At 42.0% G+C, this 21,692-nt stretch overlaps 2 protein-coding genes across 2 annotated transcripts in view; both read left to right on the top strand.

Moving 5' to 3' along the window:
• Window positions 1-21,692, top strand: part of rgs9a (regulator of G protein signaling 9a) — a 514,629-nt gene that overhangs the window by 43,481 nt on the left and 449,456 nt on the right. The window lies entirely within an intron of this gene.
• Window positions 984-20,226, top strand: slc16a6b (solute carrier family 16 member 6b). Its single transcript, XM_084072069.1, has 8 exons — window positions 984-1,245; window positions 6,342-6,599; window positions 8,134-8,277; window positions 12,673-12,801; window positions 13,758-14,173; window positions 15,560-15,846; window positions 17,525-17,754; window positions 18,703-20,226. Exons 2-8 carry the CDS (start codon window positions 6,368-6,370, stop codon window positions 18,978-18,980), a joined length of 1,716 nt encoding a protein of 571 aa, XP_083928195.1. The 5' UTR covers window positions 984-1,245; window positions 6,342-6,367; the 3' UTR covers window positions 18,981-20,226.

Genomic DNA, 21,692 nt, shown 5'->3' on the forward strand with positions numbered 1-21,692 from the left:
TAAACATGTATACATCGAAAACGCGTCCCAATGTTTGAAATCTTGAAATAAAATGTGGAATATTTGGAAGATTTTTGAAACATTCTAACAACACAAATCTGGTATGGGGCTCCATGCCTCAAAACATCCTCAGATGGGGGTTATATGGACAAATACATTTTGGGGGTCCATGACATGAAAATATTTGAGAACTGCTGGTCAAAATAATGGAAAAAAAAGTGAAATAAGCCCAAATAAGCAACTACACTTTAGAAACAAGCCCAAATAAGCAACTACACTTTAGAAACAAGACCAAATAAGCAACTACACTTTAGAAACAAGACAAAATAAGCAACTACACTTTAGAAACAAGCCCAAATAATCAACTACACTTTAGAAACAAGCTCAAATAAACAACTACTCTTTAGAAACAAGCCCAAATAATCAACTACACTTTAGAAACAAGCCCAAATAAACAACTACACTTTAGAAACAAGCCCAAAACCAAACTTTAGAAACAAGCCCAAAAAAACCACAACCACCAATATTTACAAGCAACTTCACAGAAAAATAAGCCAAAAGTCGCTTATAATAAGCGGACATGGCAACACTACAAAGCATCATCCACTCACTCACGCGCGCGCGCACACACACACACACACACACACACACACACACACACACACACACACACACACACACACACACACACACACACACACACACACCATTTGTGTTAGAATGTTTAAAAAATATATATTCCAAATATTCAACATTTTTATTGCAATAGTTTTTTTTTTTTAATATTTTCAAATAGGCGACGCATAATAGGTTTAAAGTGCTCACGTGGCCTGTAGTTGCTTCATTTGGGCTTTTTTTCCAAGACAGTGGTTGCTTATTTCTCTCAACAACATGGCAACACTGATGCCGGCCGGCTCGAGCCGGTATAAAGAGCTCGAGCTACACTCTCTCTAAAGGAGGAAATACTCGCGCTGCAGCTTCACAGCAGCATAACATAATGTTACCATAATGATGGGATAAACAATGCAAGGATGAAACAACAAGTCGACGGGAATATATTGTTTTTATTTTTCCACATTTTTTACAAACGTCCCCCTTTGAACAGAAGCAGCCATTGACTATTTATGTTTTAACCTTTAATACAGGAATTATTGCAATGTCCTGTGTTTTTAAACCGGACTACGGCTTGTGACAGACAGACAGACAGACAGACAGACCGCTGGAGAGTGACACAGCTGGCCGTTGGTAAGTCCTAATTATAGGCTCTATTCACAGCAGCCATATTATGAAGACATTCACAGGTGTTACCAATGATACTTTTGTACTTTAAGTATATTTTGATACCAAAAATTGTACTCAAGTACATTTTTAATTCCGGACTTGTACTTGTAACAGAGTATTTCTACATTGCAGTGCATTGATACTTTTACTTAAATACCGTTTCCACCACTGCAGACACAGATACTGGTATAGTAGGCTAGACCGTCGGCTCCAACGGTGCCGCTTGCCGACAGGAAACTGGTCTCTTCAGCTTGACAACGTGCCGCGTCAACCGTGAAGAACAGCTGGTTCCTGTCGGCAAGGGACCACTTCTTGTCGCCAACCGTCACACATGGGAGTTAAACGAAGCATCTGCGTTTTAGTGTTGAAGACTCAAGGTTGACATCATACACTGCAGTGCGGACAAGCCCAGTCCACAGCAGCCATATTATGAAGAAATGCACAGGTGTTACCAATGATACTAATGAAGGCTCTGTTCCATTCTGGTCAAACAGAGTCAGGGTGCTGATGTTGTGCAGAAACACACCTACAGTTGGGGTCCAGGGACCCTCATGGGTCTGAGAGTGTACAAATGGAACCAAATGGACCCATTTGGTTCCATTTGTACACTATTAGAGAGTTATGGGGGTCGTGGAAACCACTGTGCAACACTAAATGGAACAGAGCCTTCATTAGTATCATTGGTAACACCTGTGAAGGAAGTGATAATATGGCTGCTGTGCATAGAGCCTATCCAAGCCAGAAGAGAGTTTACATGGAGGACCACTCCATCCATCCATTTGTATAGGCTATAACGGTATAATAATAGGCTATACATAGAAAAGTAGGTCATCGCCCTTGCCTATTGCATTTGCCACTATATCATATATGCCTACAGTCATTTCTAAGATATGAGATGGGCAATATAAGATACCAGGTAAAGCATTATCCATATAGCTGTCTGGATGTTGGTTGTAGAAATAAGTAGCCTATAAGCCTATGTATGAAATATTTTATATATATATATATATATATATATATATATATATATATATATATATATATATATATATATGTATATATATATATATATATATATATATATATATATATATATATATATATATATATATATATATATGTATACATACACATACACATACACACACACACTCTGATATGAGACTCATCTGAGATTTTGGATATCATAATATTGTGACGTGGCATGCATCACAATATTATGAGATGGTTTTATAGACTGTATGTCAAAGTGATGCCATCCAACTTATATGAGCACTATAACAATATAGTTTTAAAAATCATCGAGTGGATGGCACAACAACTATACAAAAAAATACAATGGTGAACAATATAGTTATAGTTATCTTTATAGTGCCCAGTGTGAATGGTGTTTTACAGTAGTAATTATATAGGCATTATATTACTGATGATTTGTCAAAGCACAGATAGTCATCCCCATATAACCCACAATATCGTCACCAATGTATTTGGTCAAAAGAATATAGTGATATTAGATTTTGTCCATATGGCCCATGCAGCCCTAATGTGAATGCCTGTTTATGCAGTATGGCTCTGACAGATGTTCCACCATCCTCTGAGGTGCCCTGTTGCCACCATTGGGGTTACTGGGTGACAACAGAAGAGGGAGACAAGGGACATTGGGGGGCGGGGGGTATGCAATTTTTTTCCAAAATGTGAAAAGGTTAAGTATGGTTTGTAAAATGTTCTAAAGTAATATAAAGTATGCATGAGTTGAACATCATTATCAGACCGAATTACGAACATTGCTGGCCCTCAATAACCTACCTGACCAGGCGAGAAGATCTTAGTTGTTAGATTAAGACAAGTATATATTTCTAGTCTGTAGGTGGAGAGAAACCTATTGTCTGAATAATCATTATTATGCTGTAGCTACATTCTCTCATGTTGGACTGCATCTGGTGGAATCATAGTGAAATTGGACTACTTTCAACCTGCCATCCTTATTTTCAAATGATTTACACACATATGTGGTTCAACTTTTCCTTGTTTTGCTGGGGACCCCTTAGTGGATTTGTCCACTATTATGTAGCCTTTTTTGGAAGGCCACTAATGTTATCTAGCTTAACAAATGATTCTGAAAATGAAAACCTAAGTCTTGGTGCAAGTCTGCGACACAACTGGCTTGAAAATCACATATTTTTGGCAACCGACACTGTCACACTACAGAGTATAAATTAAGCTTAACGGCCCTAAATTCTGCCCTGAGAGATACGGCAAAATACGTAACTTACATACACACAGGTGAACTTACTACAATGAAAAGGGCTTTCTGAGTCTTCAAAATTACAACATTTATAAGCAACTACACATTGTAGTGAACCTTTCTTTGAAATGAGTTACGCAGAAGGCTGTGATAACGTCCAACTTAAAATGTTAAGATGAAACTCCATTGTTGCAGGGAGGCACATAAGTTGTTGATGTTGCTCATAAACCGTGAGCCAATCCAAATTCTCTATGGGGAGACCATGGAATGGGACACGGTTTATAGTAAGTAGCCTTGGGAACTGATTGTTCCCGAGCCATTAGGCCCATAGGTAAGTAAGCAGCCCCATGTAGCCCATATGAAATGGACAAATTATGCACACACATCACCCCTCTCAGAATAGTGACATTGGAATTATGACAGTACTGTACCAATTCCGTCTTCAAATCAAAGAGCAATTGCCATGCCTGAGACTATTGCTAAATTTATAAGCCAAAAATAGCCGATCTACAAACTACCAACATGGCATATCGCTTCACGTTGTTAGCTTGTAGATCGGCTATTTTTGTATTATGTCAATTTGAATAAAAGAGGCTGCTGAGCAAGAGCAGTGTGCGGAACCTTTTATTCATGAGAATATTTTTTCATGTTTGCTTCATCTGTCATCACCGTCAGGGATGAACTTCAACATAGTGTTTGCACTTTCTCCCTTTTTGGATTCTATATCTACATGAATGTTCAGATTTCAAATATAAAGTGCTTAACCCATGGCCACGGATGTTACAATTATGTAACGGGCCCTCAGAAGTACCCGTATGTTCCGTATTGTTCAATAAGAATCATTTTAATCCGATCAGTGGTCATTTTCTCATAGTTATAATGTATCAGAGTGCAATACACCTACCAACCGATAGGGTCGCATAGTTGAAAGCATATGGAGAAAATACAGGGAAAATGGCCATCGATCAGATTGAAATGCTTTTTTATTAACAATGCGGGTAATTCTGAGGGCCCGTACATAATTGGATCATCCCTATCCAGGAGGTAAGCACTTTATATTTGAAATATGAATGTTTATGTAGATGTACGGGCCAAAACAGGAGAAAGTGCAAACACTATGTTGAAGTTCATCCATGACTGTCATATAATATATGACAGTCATGTATCAGGGCTAGTATGTCACATGATGTGCAAGTACACCCCCTGGACATGATACTAGTATGTCACATTGACTTAATACTCCCCAATACAACCTTTGATGCTGAGTGCCATACAGGGAGGCATTGGCTACCATTTTAATAGTCTTTGGTATGCCTCAGCCAGGGATTGAACCCTGATCTCCCAGTCTTAGGGCGGTTACTTAAGGAGTTACAAATGAGTGAATTAGCATTGAGGTTGCTTTGTATTTCGTAATCTAGTTCCAATATGTTCTAATACAGTAGCTTGAATGTCCATCAGTCATCATCTATGTTTGTTATTGGGTGAGATACAGGTACTATGGTGGTAGTGGCTCAGGGGCCTGGGAATCTGAAGGTTGCTGGTTCAATGCCAGCTACTCCTAGCATTGCATCTGTTGCAGTTCTAGTCCCGAAAGTTAGGAATAGGATCAGTAGAATACAGAGGACAAGTTCTGCTACATACAGTATGCAAAAATACCCGGCCAATGAAACTTTACCTACTTGTGCTTCTCATAGACATGTCAGTGTCACCAAGTTTACTTCCCCGTAGAACATTTGGGGAAGTCATCATGTGTCAAATTTTGAGGAAATATTTATTAGAATTATGTCTTGTCAGTAGGCCTACTTAGTTATTATGGCGTAGCTCTGAAAGAGGCTAGCTGTCTATGAGAGGGTCTCTCTGTCCGTGCGACAAATGCAACAAATAGCGAAAATAGTATATCTACAAGTTCACAATGCAGTGCATCGCGACACATTGTGAACTTGTAGATAGGCTATTTACCATTTGCCATTTGTCGTATGAAGAAGTATAGGCTTAAAGGGGTATTTCACTTTAAAACACTGCTGGGGTAATTTTAACGTCTTCTCAGGCTTTTGTGAGCACCCCAGACAGTTTTTAAGTTGCTTTATTCAATATTTAGATATTTGATATTAATTTGATCAGACACGCCTCCCTCCGCTATGAACCCATTGTAACTTCAAACTCCATTTTAACCATGAAAACACACCCTGGTTCTGGTGACTGTTCTTCTAATGTGTGAGGGGCTGCGTATTTCTGATACAAATTAATATATATATATATAAATATTGACTTAACTTAAACTTAAACACTGTCTCAGCTGCACACAAAAGTCAGAGTAGGTGTTGACATGACTCCAGAAGTGTTTTAAAGTGAAATACCCCTTTTAGTGGTTAAGAAAATGTTTTTTTGTCTCCCCCAGGCCGAAAGGCATGGCGAGAGAGTATGTTTTTCACCCTGTCGATCCGTCCGTCCGTGTGTGAGTGTGTGTGTGAGTGTGTGTGTGTGTGAGTGTGTGTCCGTCCGTCTGTGAGTGTGTGTGTGTGTGTGTGTGTGTGTGTCCGTCTGTGAACAGCTAATTTCTGGCACCGTTGGCTTGATCGCAGCGAAACTGCACACACACTCCCTGGATGCCAGAGCAGTACCTCTGCCCCACACAGGGGCCCTTTATAGCGCTACCAGGAGACCGATTTTCCATCCTGATTGTCGATCTGAACATTGCTGGCCCACAATAACCTATCTGACCTGGTGGAGACCTGTGCTCCGAGGAGCACTTTTTCTAGTTTTCTTGGAACCCTGCCTGTATCTAACGTCCAGTCACATTGTCTTTCTTCCACAGCCCAGGTGCCCCGGCAGGTTGCAGCCATGGCGGGCTCCAGGTCAGGCGGCTGCATGGGGCCGTGCGTCTACCCGGCGGCGCCTGACGGGGGGTGGGGCTGGGCCGTAGCCGCCGCCTTCTTCCTGGTGGAGGTGTGCACCTACGGCGTCATCAAGAGCCTGGGCGTCTTCCTGGACGACCTGATCAGGCAGTTTGGGGAGAGCAACACCAGAGTGTCCTGGGTCCTCTCCATCTGCGTCTTCACTATGACCTTCACGGGTTAGTCCAAGTCTAGGACTGTTCACAATTATTTGAGATGGTCGTTGGTCCGTTGAAAAATGCTCATAAATATAAAAAAAAACTCAAATCAAAAATATCTGAAATCGACAAGCTCACAACGCAATGCGTTGTTTGCACGAAGCATGAAAGGCACACAGAAATGTAATTCTTTCTGTTTCAGTGTTCAATGTCAAAAAGGCAATTACATTTTTTATTTGAATGACAATTAATCGGCAAGTAAAATGATCATGATCGTGTCAGCCCTATCCGAGTCCCATTTATTAGAGCCTGGCGGATGCCACGTTTTGGGTCAGATGGAATCACAATTTTGGAGAATCCTCTCTTGGTGTCTGTGACCCCGAGGGTGACTAAATCTGCCCGCTCAGACAGACCATTGACCTGGGCACACATCTCCACACATCCTGTCAGTCACCTGGACGCTGTTTGTGTACACACACACACACACACACACACACACACACACACACACACACACACACACACACACACACACACACACACACACACACACACACACACACACACACACACACACACACACACACACACACACAGCGTACAGGTGACTGGCAGGATGCTTAGCATCAGCAGTATGACATTGTTCTACTATCAGTCCAGTTGTGACTGGTTTCTTTATGAGTAATCCTACTCATAAAGAAACCAGTCACAACTGGACTGATTGTCATTCAAATAAACAATTTAATTGCGTTTTTTGACATCGAACACTGAAACAGAAAGAATTACATTTCTGTGTGAGGAGAAGGGCTCACAGGTCACTCTGTCTATGGATCAACTGACGTGAGTCAGCAGGACAGATCAGGGTGCTTGGCAACGTTCTAGGACGTATGGAAAAAAGTTGACGGTGCACAAAAGAAATAAGTAAAAGTGTGCCTAATTATCAAAACTCCCATACTGTGCACATGTGCACTCCAGTGTTTGTTGTTAGAACTGCCTTGATATCAGCTTGCAATCTGGGCAGAATGTCTAATTCAAGAAAAGGGCTGCACGGTATAATTAGTGCTTTTAGTGAAGTTAAGCAATGGTTAAATTGTTCCTGAGTTGGCACCCGTACTAACGTTAGCCCAATAGACTTGGACTTGGACAAACACTAAAGCATTGTGCAAAACATGCACCAAAGAACGCGACATTGTCAGCATGTGAGAGGTCAGCCTTCTGCCGGGCCAAAAACATGCAAGCTATGCTGCCAAAGCTTTGAGATCACCACTGGCGATCGAAAGGTTAAAGGACCACTTCACCAATTTTCATCCTATCTTCATATAATTGGTCCTCACTAATGCTCATTATAGGGAGTGTGTTTAACAATTTCTCTGTTTGTACACACACAGACCAGATATCTTGCATAGTCGAGCTTTAAACCTTGTGAGCGTGTAGATTTTCAAATATAAAGTTTGACACACAAATAAAGCATAATAATCTGTAGAAGTATATTTTTGATGTTGATACTTTTGTATCCATTACAGTGTTTGTCTTGCTCTCTCTGTACCCCATGCAGCCCCTCTTTCCACAGTGCTGAGTAACCGTTTTGGCTTCCGACCGGTGGTGATGACAGGGGGCTTCCTGATCAGCCTGGGCACCATCACCTCCGCCTTCGTGAACTCCATCAACGAAATGTACATCACCCTCGGCCTCCTCTCAGGTACTGATCTCACTGTCTCTCTCTAAGCCTGAATTATCGCTCTTTTCAACTACAATGACTAACCGAAGCGTATTTCACAGGTTCTGAGTTTGTTTCCATACGCTATGGCTGGGTTTCACATAAGATTCTCAGAATTTAATTTGGGCCCTGCTCAGGATGTGGCGCTAACCCTGCGTTCTGGGAGAACTTCCGCCAGAAGTCAGAAGTTATTCTTAAAAAAAAAAAAAGCTAAAATAGCCATTCTACAAGCTCACAATGCATTGTGTTACAAACTTGTAGATTTGTTTAAAGCATTTAAAAAAAATATGTTTTAATGACGTACCTTCCCCTTCAGGGTTAGTTCTTGTTAGAATGGAAACACTTTTTTGTGTACGATTAATTTACCTTAAAGAGATATTTCACTTTCAAAAAAAGTTTGGGTCATTTTAACATCTACTCAGGCTTTTGTGAACACCCCAGACAGTTTTTAAGTTGCTTGATTCAGTATTTAGATATTGTATTAAATGTTTTCATTTTCAAATCCTTATTTTTTTTAATAAATGACTGAAAAAAGGGATTTGAAAAAACACGGCCCCTCACGTATTAGGAGGGCAGTATGAGTCACCAGAACCAAGAACGGGTGTTCTTCATGAATCTATCATGGTGAAAATGGAGTTTGAAGGTACAAACAAAACTTCGTCTGGGGGGCTCACAAAAGCCTGAGTAGACGATAAAATGACCCAAACATTTTTTTAAAGTGAAATATCCCCTTTAAGTATATTTTTTCAAACTAATGCTTGTGAACCCTATGTGGCAATCCTATGCGGCGATTTTTCGAGGATAAAAGGCATCGATTGGTATGAAAGATTCATCATCTTCGCCTGTATGAATAGTGTGATTTTCTGCATTTTGGGATCGTTTTTTCATCTCACTCCCAGTGTTTAAAGACCTTCACAGCGCACACACTCAATGCTGTGTATTATTGGGCATCAGCTGTTAAGTTAATTTCTTTGAAGGATGAGATGTTTTCTAAGAGCAGTACACATTTCCTCAACAGTCTGGGCACAGTCATAATAAAGACATTTATTGCTCCCACATCCTCTCCTATTTAACACATTGGGTGCCAAAACCGTATATATGCGGTTTTGGGAATACAACCGTGGAGTGCCAAAACCGTAAAAAACATTTTTTTTCATTTTTTTTTTTTCAAAAACTTTTTTTTTTTTCCTTCACAGCACCAGGAGATATCATTTTCCGAAGATTTAGACTCCAATCCACTTCCTGGTTAACTTATGACTTCAAAAGCCTGTATCTCGGCTCCTAAAAAATGGTTAAAAATCCTGGCACTCAACGTACATTTTTTTAATGAACCTCTGGCACCCCAAGTGTTAAGATTCAATTCGTTACATCTCATAAGCTAGTACAATTGTTTTGCTTGTTTTTTCCGGCCCCTTGACATTGTAACAACTCTACTCGGTCTACTAAATCCCCAGTTAATTTATCGATTTGTTACTCTGAGAGTGTACAAATGTAATGGACACTTTCGGGACCATTTGGTTACATTTGTACGAATGTGTGGGCGGAGGGGTACTTTTTATTGTGATGAAAACCTTAATCTTCAGGGAGACTTTTCCTACTTTTAGAAGGATTGTTCCACTGCTGTGTGATGCTCTTAAAACCTGAACGACAGTCCTGAAATACACAGTGCACCATTGTTGCTTAGGTAGGATAATCATTTTTCAAATCCTTCTGTTCTGAAAAAGGGCTACATTTGGCAATGAGCTGAGTCAAGGCTGTTAAGTAGAATAAGTGCATCTCCTACTGGAGAGTCAAAGTATTGCACAAGGGCGTGATAGCTTCTGACATTCACTTGACAACGACAGATATTTAATATACGGAATACAGCAGTGGTGGAAAGTAACTAAGTACATTTACTTAAGTACTGTACATACAGTAAGTACGATTTTGAGGTATTTGTACTTGAGTATTTCCAATTTCCAATACTTTTACTTCTACTCCACTTCATCTCAGAGGCAATTATTGTACTTTTACTCCACTACTATTTGAAAATAGTCGATCTACAAGATCACAACGCTTCGCATCGCGACGCGTTGTAAGCTTGTAGATCTGCTATTTTCAAATACCGTATGTTGTACTTTTACTTACATTTTAATGCCAATACTTTTGTACTTTTACTCAAGTACATTTTGAATTCTGGACTTTTACTTGTAACAGAGTATTTCTATATTGCAGTATTGGTGCTTTTACTTTTTTGAGTACTTTTTCCACCACTGGTATACAGTATACATGCAGTATATATATATATACTGTACACTGAAAGTATTCATGCTTATGTGACAATGTAATGTTTCTGGGTGTTTTGTGTTTAATCATTTAAACACTATATACTTTGTTGACAACCCAGGGATCTGTAGCCTACATGGCCCCCTATTTGTTGCCCCTCGACACCAAATCAATGTGCCGAAAATAGCCGATCTACAAGCTCACAACACGTCTCGTTGCAGCGTGTTCTGGTTCGAGACCCAATCGGGAGGCGACAGAATCCTAAAAAATCCAGATCAGATCGTCATGATCAGTCATCATCATGGCCAAACGGAGGTTCTGATCGACCGATCATGTGTGTTCTCTGCATAACCTCGCACCTCCTCTTCCCCTTTGCCTGTCATTCTGTACAATGCACTGTGTTCCAAATTATTATGCACGTGACGTCTCAGTAGGATTTCACTTCACGCAGTAGTCAAAATGGTTGCAATTACGAGCCCTGTCAGGTGTGTTAAAGGTAGGGTAAGTGATATTTTTGTGTTAATAATTGTTAAATAGCTTTATATTCTGATAGTAATCATTGCTATAGAGTGTTTGTTCAGGTTATTAAAGAGCTGGAGAGACGGAGAGACCCCTGTTACTGAACAAACACTCTATAACAATTACTTTAAACCAAAAGAATATCACTAGCACAAAAAAATATCACTTCATCACTGGTTACCCTACCTTTAATTAGTTTGCTAGGTGATCTTAATTAAAGTGAAAACTTTAAAACCCTCCTACAGTGTTCGCTCATGGTCAAATTTGACCGACCTGTTTTAACTGCTTTTAAAAGTGTGTGTGTGTGTGTGTGTGTGTGTGTGTGTGTGTGTGTGTGTGTGTGTGTGTGTGTGTGTGTGTGTGTGTGTGTGTGTGTGTGTGTGTGTGTGTGTGTGTGTGTGTGTGTGTGTGTGTGTGTGTGTGTGTGTGTGCCTCATGGTCAGTAGTATCATGTCAGTATCATAATAATGATAATTATACATAATAATTTATATAGCACTTTTCTGAGTACTCAAAGTCACTTTACATTGTCAGTGTCATGGTCAGTATCATGGTCAGTATGTCAGTATCATGCAGTATTACATTACATTACATTACAGTCATTTAGCAGACGCTTTTATCCAAAGCGACTTACAATAAGTGTATTCAACATAGCATGGTCAGTATCATGTCAGTATTATGGTCAGTATCATGGTCAGTATGTCAGTATCATGCAGTATCATGCAGTATACTATCATGGTCAGTATCATGGTCAGTATCAAGGTCAGTATCATGTCAGTATCATGCTGTATCATGTCAGTATCATGGTCAGTATCATGGTCAGTATCATGTCAGTATCATGGTCAGTATCATGGTCAGTATCATGGTCTTACTGTATCATGTCAGTATCATGTCAGTATCATGTCAGTATCATGGTCAGTATCATGGTCAGTATCATGTCAGTATCATGGTCAGTATCATGGTCAGTATCATGGTCAGTATCATGGTCAGTATCATGGTCAGTATCATGTGAGTATCATGTGAGTATCATGCAGTATACTATCATGGTCATTATCATGGTCAGTATGTCAGTATCATGTCAGTATCATGCAGTATACTATCATGGTCAGTATCATGGTCAGTATCATGTCAGTATCATGGTCAGTATGTCAGTATCATGGTCAGTATATCGTTGTCATCATCATCATCATCATCATCAGTGAGGACCAATTATATGAAGGTTGAAAATGCATGGGTGAAGTGCTCCTTTGATCGTATTGACAAAAAATATCACTTGCATAGTAATTTGGAACAACACAAATATCATCGTGCAATTTGGAACACAATGTCCACACGGTCAAATCCTGAGTGTTAGTGTTACCTTGTCATTTGTAACTCTGAGAGTTAAATTAACACCGCAGCTTTTACTGTACGTCTTCTCTTTCAGCCGTTCACCATAGCAGCCCTGTGGTGCGCTCCGCTGGCCCGCCCACCCCTTTGAGCGAGCTGACATCTTGACACGCTGTCTGTCAACATGTGAGTTTCAGACGGGGGCCGGCCGGTCGGTCGGTGGCTGTCATGTCCCCCCTTTTTGTCCCCATGTGTGTCCCACAGGCCTGGGATACTGCCTGGCCTTCCTGCCCACGGTCACCCTCCTGGCCCAGTACTTCGACAGACGCAGGGCCACCGTCACCTCCGTGGCGTCCTCGGGAGAGTCCTTCGCCATGTGCGCTTTCGGTCCAGGTGAGTAGGGGCGGCCATAGCTGAGTGGTTAGTGAGCCCGCCTGGGGAGCCAGAGGCCCTGGTTGCCCCAGATACGATTCCAGGCCAGGCCAGCAAATGTGTGGATGAAATTTGTCCCTGAGCAAGACTCTTAACCCCTAATTGCTCACAGGCCCTCATTGGAAACAAGACCGTAAGGACTTTCATGAACGGACCTGTTAAAGGAATTATCCTTATCCTTAGAGAGCATTGGTGGAAGAAAGTACATTGACTGTACAATTCTGAGGTATTTTGTACTTTACTTGAGTATTTCCAATACTTTTACTTCTACGCCACTACATCTCAGAAGCAAAAATGTGTACTTTTACTCCACTACAGTTATTTGAGAACTTTAGTTACTAGTTACTTTGTAGATTTTGATTATTATCTACAAAACATGCATTAACCACTTCAGCCCTACTGTATATACTTTAGCTATTTGAATATAGACGTTTTTGCATTGGTTCTGCAATGTAAGTTGTTTTCCACCAGTTTTAGCCCCTACATTATATTCAGATTTCACCAGACCTATCAGTACTGTAGGTGGAAAACCCTGATCGTCTGGGCATTGTGATTGGCCAAGAGGCATTTGGCGCTGCGCCAAAAATATTACCAACAGTTGAATCAACAGTAAAAGTATATGTGGAACAGTCAGCTGGTATTAAGTTGCCCATAGCAACCAAAAGGGTCCTAATGTGTCAAAAGTGAACACTCCTAATGTTAGGGGAAAAAAATAAATACACAATTACAGTACAGTGCTGTTGTATAAAGGCATAACATACTTGTTGGTTATTGGCACTCAGTTTTGCATCATGCCTATGCCACAGCATGTTGTTATTCATTGAAGAGATATTCATTAATATAGAATATATTGTTTTATTGAACAAAGTGTATGACGAACTCAACCTCCCCACCCCTCTTCTTCCCATCCTGCCCAGCCTTAACTGCACTGAAGAGGCAGATAGGCTGGCGCTACTGTCTGATCCTTATTGGCCTCCTTCAAGCGTCTGTGATTGGCTGTGGCTCCCTCCTCCGTCCAATCATCATCGAGCCGGAGCGCGAAGAACCGCCCAGCGTCCCCGAGGAGAAGCAGCAACAGCAGCCGTCCCCGTCGTTCAAATGTCTGCAGACCGTGTACGACCTGGACAACGAGCAGACCCGAACCTCCATCAGCTCAGGGGGCTCCCGGGGGTCGGAGGATTCGGGCGTCACCTCGCTGACGGCGTCCAGCACGGACGTCCAGGCGCCGCCGTCCGCGGCGCCGACGGAGACCAAGGCCCTGATGGAGTGGGAGGACCAGGGGTCCGCTTCCGTACCCCCCACCCCGCTGAAGAGGCTGGACGGCGGGGTGGAGGTATGGATTGGACCATAATGAACATGTTTCATGTTACGATTGTCGTGGCCCGAAATAATCGTGATTAACCATATTATCACGATTTTCTAAATATGCTTGAAACTCTGAAAATGGCACTTTTGTTAACCCTTTAAGACCCGGGAACGCATCCGTGTAATTTTAAGATTTCTTTGTCTATTCAAAATATGAGCTTGTATTTGATCTGCTATTTTTGAAAAATCTTGAACATTTTTGCAAATCTTTGAATATATGTATATTTTTAAGCGAACATTTTTAACTCTGTTGCAACTTCTGGGGGTCCCTGGAACAACATATTTTGAGATGGGGGTCCAATGCCAAATACATATCATTTTTGAGAACCACTGATATTATAGCAACATGATGTTCGTTCCCGGTTTGAATGGGTTAACCACTTGAACCCCAGCATCCATATATTCTGGGGTGCATTAGCCAAAAATGGCAGATCTACAGTACAAGCTCAACGCGTTGTGGGAGCTTGTAGATCTGCTATTTTTGGCAAAGAGATTTGGTTTAGATCAGGGGTTTTCAATGTTTTTTTCAGGCCAAGGACCCCTTAGAGAGAGATGAAGCAGGAACCCCCCATTACATATTGGATCAAATTATGTACTTTTCCTGTACTTTTTCATAGATAGCTTCATAGACTTGTTTCATCAGTGTTGTGCAAATGAATGTGTTTTGTTTGTTTACACTTTTTTGAATATGTTGGATTCATGTTCATGTGCATTTTCAGACATTCAATGTAACATGTAAACCCCTGTAGTAACTCTGAGGACCCCCTAGGGCAGTGATTCTCAAACTTTTTCATGTCAAGGACCCCCGAATTGACACTTATTAGCCCGCGGACCCCCATTTGAAAAGATATGCCAGGGACCCCCATAAGAGAAGATTTGTACTGCTCTAGCAGTGATTCTCAACCATTTTAATTTCAAGGACCTCCAGTTTGACATGCATTAGGCTAGGGACCCCCATTTAATGGCATTTCTATCTCTGGGACCCCAATTTATATTGTAAAATCAATGTTAATTTAACTCTGAGAGTGTACAAATGGAACCAAATGGACCCATTAGGGTCCATTTGGTTCCATTTGTACACTCTCTGAGTTACACACCCATAAAGGTCCATTTGGTTCCTAGCTATCCATAATTTAGCTGGGGACCCCCTGGAACTCCCTCAAGGACCCCTGGGGGTCCCCGGACCCCACTTTGAGAACCAATACCCTAGGGGTCCCGGACGCCCTGTTGAAGACCCCTGGTTTAGATGGGGGGAAAAAAGCGGTATGATGAATTAAAATCTCTACGATGATTATTGTGAATGTTTTTTGTGTATCACGATAAACGATAACGACCCTCATCGTCCCCCCTGCAGGTGGAGGTAGAGGACACGCGGCCCCCCGGCAGGGACAATAAGCTCCTGGACTTCTCGGTGCTCGAGGACCCCGCCTTCATCTGCTACTCTCTCTTCGGGCTCTTCGCCACGCTGGGCTTCTTCGCTCCGCCGCTGTACGTCGTGGAGCTCAGCAAGAGCCGCGGCGTGGAGGAGAACATGGCCGCCTACATGCTGTCCATCATGGCGGTGGCGGACGTGTGCGGACGCCTGTCCATCGGAACGGTGATGAACAGGCTGCCCTGCAGGAAGACCCTGGTGATGCTGGGGTGAGTGCGGGGCTTAACAACCGAACGTGGTTCTCGGAGGTTATCCCCGTCCGTTACCTTTTGACCCATGAAGACCTGAGGCCAATAGGCTCTATTCACAGCATCCATATTATGAAGAAATGCACAGGTGTTACCAATGATACTAATGAAGGCTCTGTTCCATTCTGTTCAAACAGAGTCAGGGTGCTGATGTTGTGCATGTTGGCTCACTGGAAACACTCTGCTAGACCAGTGGGTCTAAAGTTGGGGTCCAGGGACCCTCATGGGCTTCCAAATGTCCCCTTACGGGGTGTGTAACTCTGAGAGTGTACAAATGGAACCAAATGGACCCTTTGTACAGTCTCAGAGTTATGGGGGTCATGGAAACCACTGTGCTACACTAAATGGAACAGAGCCTTCATTAGTATCATTAGTAACACCTGTGAAGGAAGTGATAATATGGCTGCTGTGCATAGAGCCTATCGAGCACCGAAGTCCTGACGTCACTGCCGGTAGAGGGCGCTTTCCGCAGGTTCATGGCTTTACTTTTTGTATTGATATCCTCACTGGGGAATCTTAGATCGCTTCATATAAGAACTGTGTTCCAAGAATAAACACACCACCCTGGCGTTTTTACTCATATGGATAATGAAGCATCGACTGAAGGTGTAAATGTACACATTTACCCAAAGAGTAACACAATATAAACACTAGAAACGAGTCAAACAACCCAAAGACTACATTTCCCATGAACGCGGCTGCTGTGGGGACAGTGATTTCAGACCCGGAAGTAGTAGTTCTTAAGACTTTTAACACTTAGCCTGCCCTAATTATTTCAGATTTTTTGCTGTTTTCTGCCAGAGATTTTTCATTGAAATTAAAAAAGTACTCAGGAGCCGAGATACAGGATTTTTAAGTTTTGAGTTAACAAGGAAGTGGATAGGAGTCTAGATCTTCAAAAAATCATATCTCCTTGGTCTTTGGGTCAAATTGAAGAAAAAAAAAATATATATATATATATAGTTTTTTTTCAATTTTTTCAATAGAACGCATGTATGCGATCTTGGCGGCCAAGTGCGCTATTTAATAGATCGCATTTATGCGTGATTGGCAGAAATTGAGTTAAGGCAGAATTAATTCCATTTTGGCCAGAAACAGGCTGTATCAAATATGAATGAATATCATAAACGATGCAGAGCCACCCCCCTGACGGAAACACCAGGGTGGTGTGTTTATGTTTGGAACACAGTTCTTATATGACGTGATCTAACATTCCCAAATGGGGATTTCAACACAAAAAATAAAGCCACGAACCCGTGGAACAGCGCCCTCTAGTGGCAGTGACGTCAGACTTCGGTGCTCTATTCTACAAAATGCCTTCTAAATCGGTAGTTCCCACACTTTCAAAAAATGTTCAAAAATAGCAGATGTACAAGCTTGCAGCACGGCACAAAGTGACACGCTGTGAGCTTGTATATCTGCTATTTTTGAATAGCCAACGCAAACATTGTGAAAATAGCCCATCTACAAGCTCACAAAAGGCTGCTTCGCGACATGTTGTGACCTTGTAGATCGATTAAAAGATAATAGATAGGAGGAAAAAAAAGAAGAATATTTCTGTAAAAAAATATTTCATTCAAATAAATAATTTTTATAATTGATGAAATTGATGGAATGAATCAACTGCTTGACCCCATAGGTGTGTGGTTCTCCTGTCCTTGGTGCTGGTGGCCTTCACGCTGGTGTGGGAGTTCTGGGGCCTGGCGGTGTGCTCGGCGCTCTACGGCTTCTTCATGGGCACCGTGGGCTCCACGCACATCCCCATGCTGGCGGAGGAGGACGTGGTGGGCGTGCGGAGGATGGCTTCGTCCGTCGGGGTGTACGTGTGCATCCAGAGCTTCGCCGGGCTGGCGGGACCCCCGCTAGGAGGTATATGCGGTCTAAACCTCCGACATTCAATTCCTATCCTTGACTATTTTGTCTGCGTCGAAAATCCGATGCGACTGTATTTAACCCATTAAGACCGGGGAAGCATCTGTCATTTTAGATTTGAACCACTTTAACCATGATCTTATACTTTGGCTATTCAAAAATAGCAGATCTATAAGCTCATAGCGCGGAACCGAGTGTGTGCTGTGAGCTTGTATATCTGCTATTTTTGAAGAGCTAACGCTAAAATATAAAATGACAGGCTTTCCGGGTTTTAATGGGTTAAAGCCAAGGCATAGCATGTACGTGCACGATGGGCAAGACCTGGGCTGTTGGTTGTCTAGGAAGTGACAACCGGAAACGGTGGACAAACACATCATCACATTATTTTGGGTGGTCCTTGACAGTTGATATCAACCACTGATATTATAGCTGCATACGTTTTTTTAACAAGAAGAAAACTGTTAGGATTTAGAAGACATTTGTAGAATCCCTAGAAGCAAAGAATCGAGTTAAAAATGTTTGCTTTAAAGAATATATATACAAGTAAGACGCGCGAACGCTGGAAGCGAACGCAGCTCGAAAATATTGTGTATTTTATTTACGGACTGTGTGTGTGTGTGTGTGTGTGTGTGTGTGTGTGTGTGTGTGTGTGTGTGTGTGTGTGTGTGTGTGTGTGTGTGTGTGTGTGTGTGTGTGTTTTGACTGTAGCTGCACTCTGGCGCACTCTGTCGGTTGCACACAGGCAGTGCAGGCAGTGCACACATACTGCACACACATAGACAGAGCCACAAGCCGAGCAGAGTTTCATAGTAGGCTCCACTTGGGCGGAGGCGCGCCTCCTTTCGCGTTCGCGATTAACAGATTTGCACCAAATGTTCAAGTGGTTACACAGATGCGTTCCCGCGTCTGCGGTTTAACACAACCTGTCTGATTTCCCAACCTCAGGTGCACTAATCGACGCCACGGAGAACTACGGCTCCGCCTTCTACTCGTGCGCCGTGGGCATGGGGCTGGGCGCCGCCTGCCTGGCGCTGGTCGGGCCCGCCCGGGCTGCCACCCGCAGACGGAGGGCGGCGGCGAGGGAACAGGAGTGTCCCTCCTGTTTTCCCCCAGACAAGGTTTATTCTCAGGACAGCGAGCAGACAGACTTCCTGGATGTGGACCTCGCGCCAGAGAGCAGCAGTCCCGTCAAACAGGCCGACAGCTGTCAGGACACGATGTAAAACACCTGTGTGGGGTCATTTTAACCCATTCAATCCAGGGGGACGCGTCGCTTGTCACTTTAGGTTTCTTTGGGCTGTTCGAAAATAGCAGATCTACAAGCTCATAGCGCGGCTTTTGGGAAATTGTGAACATTTGTGCAAATCTTAGAATATATATATATTTTTTAAAGCGAAAATTTGTAACTCAAATCTTTGCTTATCGGGGGTCCCCGGAACAAAAATATTTTACAAATGTTCGCTTTAAAAAATATATATATATTTAAAGATTTGCACAAATTGTCATGATTTTTCAGAAAATAGCCAAATAAATCTAAAAATGACACAAAATGATTATTTCCTGGTCTAAATGGGTTAGAAGACCCTCACCCACTTTCAACCTATCTTCATATAATTGGTCCTCACTATAATTCTCATTATAATATGGTACCATTTTTGCCTGTTGTTCACTCTGTGTCTCAGAGGAGGGCTGTGGACGGTTCAGAAACCCGCCTACCAGTGACATCATTGGTAGGACATTTTGGTCATTTCAAACGAGATTTATTTTATTTTTGTATGCGAGAACAATCATGCTAACTTTCCATGAATAGAACGCCTGCAGTTGCTATTAGCTGAGACAGAGACCAAGTAGAATTATTAGTATTATTTAATTTCTTTTATTTTATAATGAGCATTAATGAGGGCCAATTATATGAATATATAGGATGAACATGGATGAAGTGGTCCTTGAACTCTGGCACTGTGCAAATGTAACCAAATGGACCCGTAACGGAGTCAGAGTTACAAAAGCACTTTTCAGAAAGCTGGAACTACTGTATACCACATGTACTCGGATTACTTGACTGTTCCGTGCAGTTCAGCACAGTTGAAGTGCTATTGGTGTGAAGCCAGATCCCAATAGACAATCACAAAGTACGAACACAGACACAAACACACTCCCCACACCAATGACAGTGGTCAACTCTCAACTTCAGTTTAATGTCACTTCACTACCATGGGTATAAGTAAGGGTATAAGTAAGAGTACAAATATCAAATATGCTATAGTGTGTTCCTCAGTCTCTTGTGCAAAAAAAATACATATCAAATAGCAGCAATTATCATATATGCATAAAACTTATGAAAATGGGAATGTATCTACAGGCAGCATCTCACAATTATATATGTATAATATATATGTAAATATAACGCCATGTAGTGGCTGGTTCTCCTTCTCAGGTGCCACAATTTAACACACAAAAGTGCACATGCATGCGCAGGCAGGCCTTCATGTGCGCACACGCACACGCGTCTGCATGCAAATATGCACACACACACACACACACACACACACACACACACACACACACACACACACACACACACACACACACACACACACACACACACACACACACTCTGTGATGCTTGAAGTGCAAGTCCCTCCCACGCAGTAAAGTGTCATTTCTGTGCTGTGAGACCAAAGACATGAGCGGCCGTGGTGACACACTCACAGTAACTTGTCCTGTTATTGTATATGAATAATAATATGATCCAAGACGATGATGTTTTTGCCTCATTCACCCGTTTAGCCGATGCCAAAATTATTTATTTCTATTTGCTTTTATTTCCTTATTTATTTTTAGTTTGTTTTAGTCTCTCAAGACAGACTTGTTGGCTCACGCAATGTTCAAATGCTTCCACCTAATCTATAAGGCTCTATGCACAGCAGCCATATTATCACTTCCTTCACAGGTGTTACCAATGTTACTAATGAAGGCTCTGTTCCATTTAGTGTAGCACAGTGGTTTCCACGACCCCCATAACTCTGAGAGTGTACAAATGGAACCAAATGGACCCTTACAGGTCCATTTGGTTCCATTTGTACACTCTCAGAGTTACACACCCATAAGGGGCCATTTGGAAGCCCATGAGGGTCCCTGGACCCCAACTGTAGACCCACTGGTGTAGCAGAGTGTTTCCAGTGAGCCAACATGCACAATATCAGCACCCTGACTCTGTTTGACCATGAATGGAACAGAGCCTTCATTAGTATCATTGGTAACACCTGTGAATATCTTCATAATATGGCTGCTGTGAATAGAGCCTATGGTCATCGGGTGCCGAAACTCAAACTGTAACTTTTCAGGAAAGGGGGAAAAACAACCTGTGTTACAATGGATCCAATGTAGTTATTATTTAGTCACAAGCTCTTGTTGATACTTTATATTGTTTCAATATTTAGATTTATAAACACACACACACACACACACACACACACACGCACACATTTCGTTCCCATGTTGTGAGCTTGTAGATCGGCACTGTAATATGACGAAGTAGGGTATTGACTTATTAGACTGTAGCATTCGAGGCTTGTGGAAGAGTTGTCTGGCTTGAGAGACTAGTTAGATTTAGTCTCAGGAATGAACTTTTATGAAATGGGATCAGGATTTATGTATGACAGGGTTTGTTTTGCGACGAAGGTGTCGCTTGCTAAAACGAGAACAGATCTACAAGCTAACAACGCATCGCAGCACGACAGGTTGTTAGCTTGTAGATCTCCTATTTTCGTCACATGGCGCCATTATAAATTACGCTGTTCTCAGATTCTGTATTGAATGTAGTTTGCGTTCTATTCCTAGACATAACGGTCGGAGCATCGGTAGTAAATACATCCATGTGAGTTACTCCTGGCGCTTAGCCTTGCATAATGTTGTGACAGACAAACAAACAC

Source organism: Gymnoscopelus microlampas (assembly GCF_963454915.1).
Source record: "Gymnoscopelus microlampas genome assembly, chromosome: 11".
Lineage (NCBI taxonomy): Eukaryota > Metazoa > Chordata > Actinopteri > Myctophiformes > Myctophidae > Gymnoscopelus > Gymnoscopelus microlampas.

What these genes read in the sequence shown, in the direction of transcription:
- slc16a6b (XM_084072069.1), top strand. Translation starts at nt 6,368, where the DNA reads ATGGCGGGCTCCAGGTCAGGCGGCTGCATGGGGCCGTGCGTCTACCCG. An exon ending in CACCCTCGGCCTCCTCTCAG is followed by an intron (nt 8,278 to 12,672) that starts GTACTGATCTCA and finishes TGTGTCCCACAG; the next exon opens with GCCTGGGATACTGCCTGGCC. An exon ending in GGCGGGACCCCCGCTAGGAG is followed by an intron (nt 17,755 to 18,702) that starts GTATATGCGGTC and finishes TCCCAACCTCAG; the next exon opens with GTGCACTAATCGACGCCACG.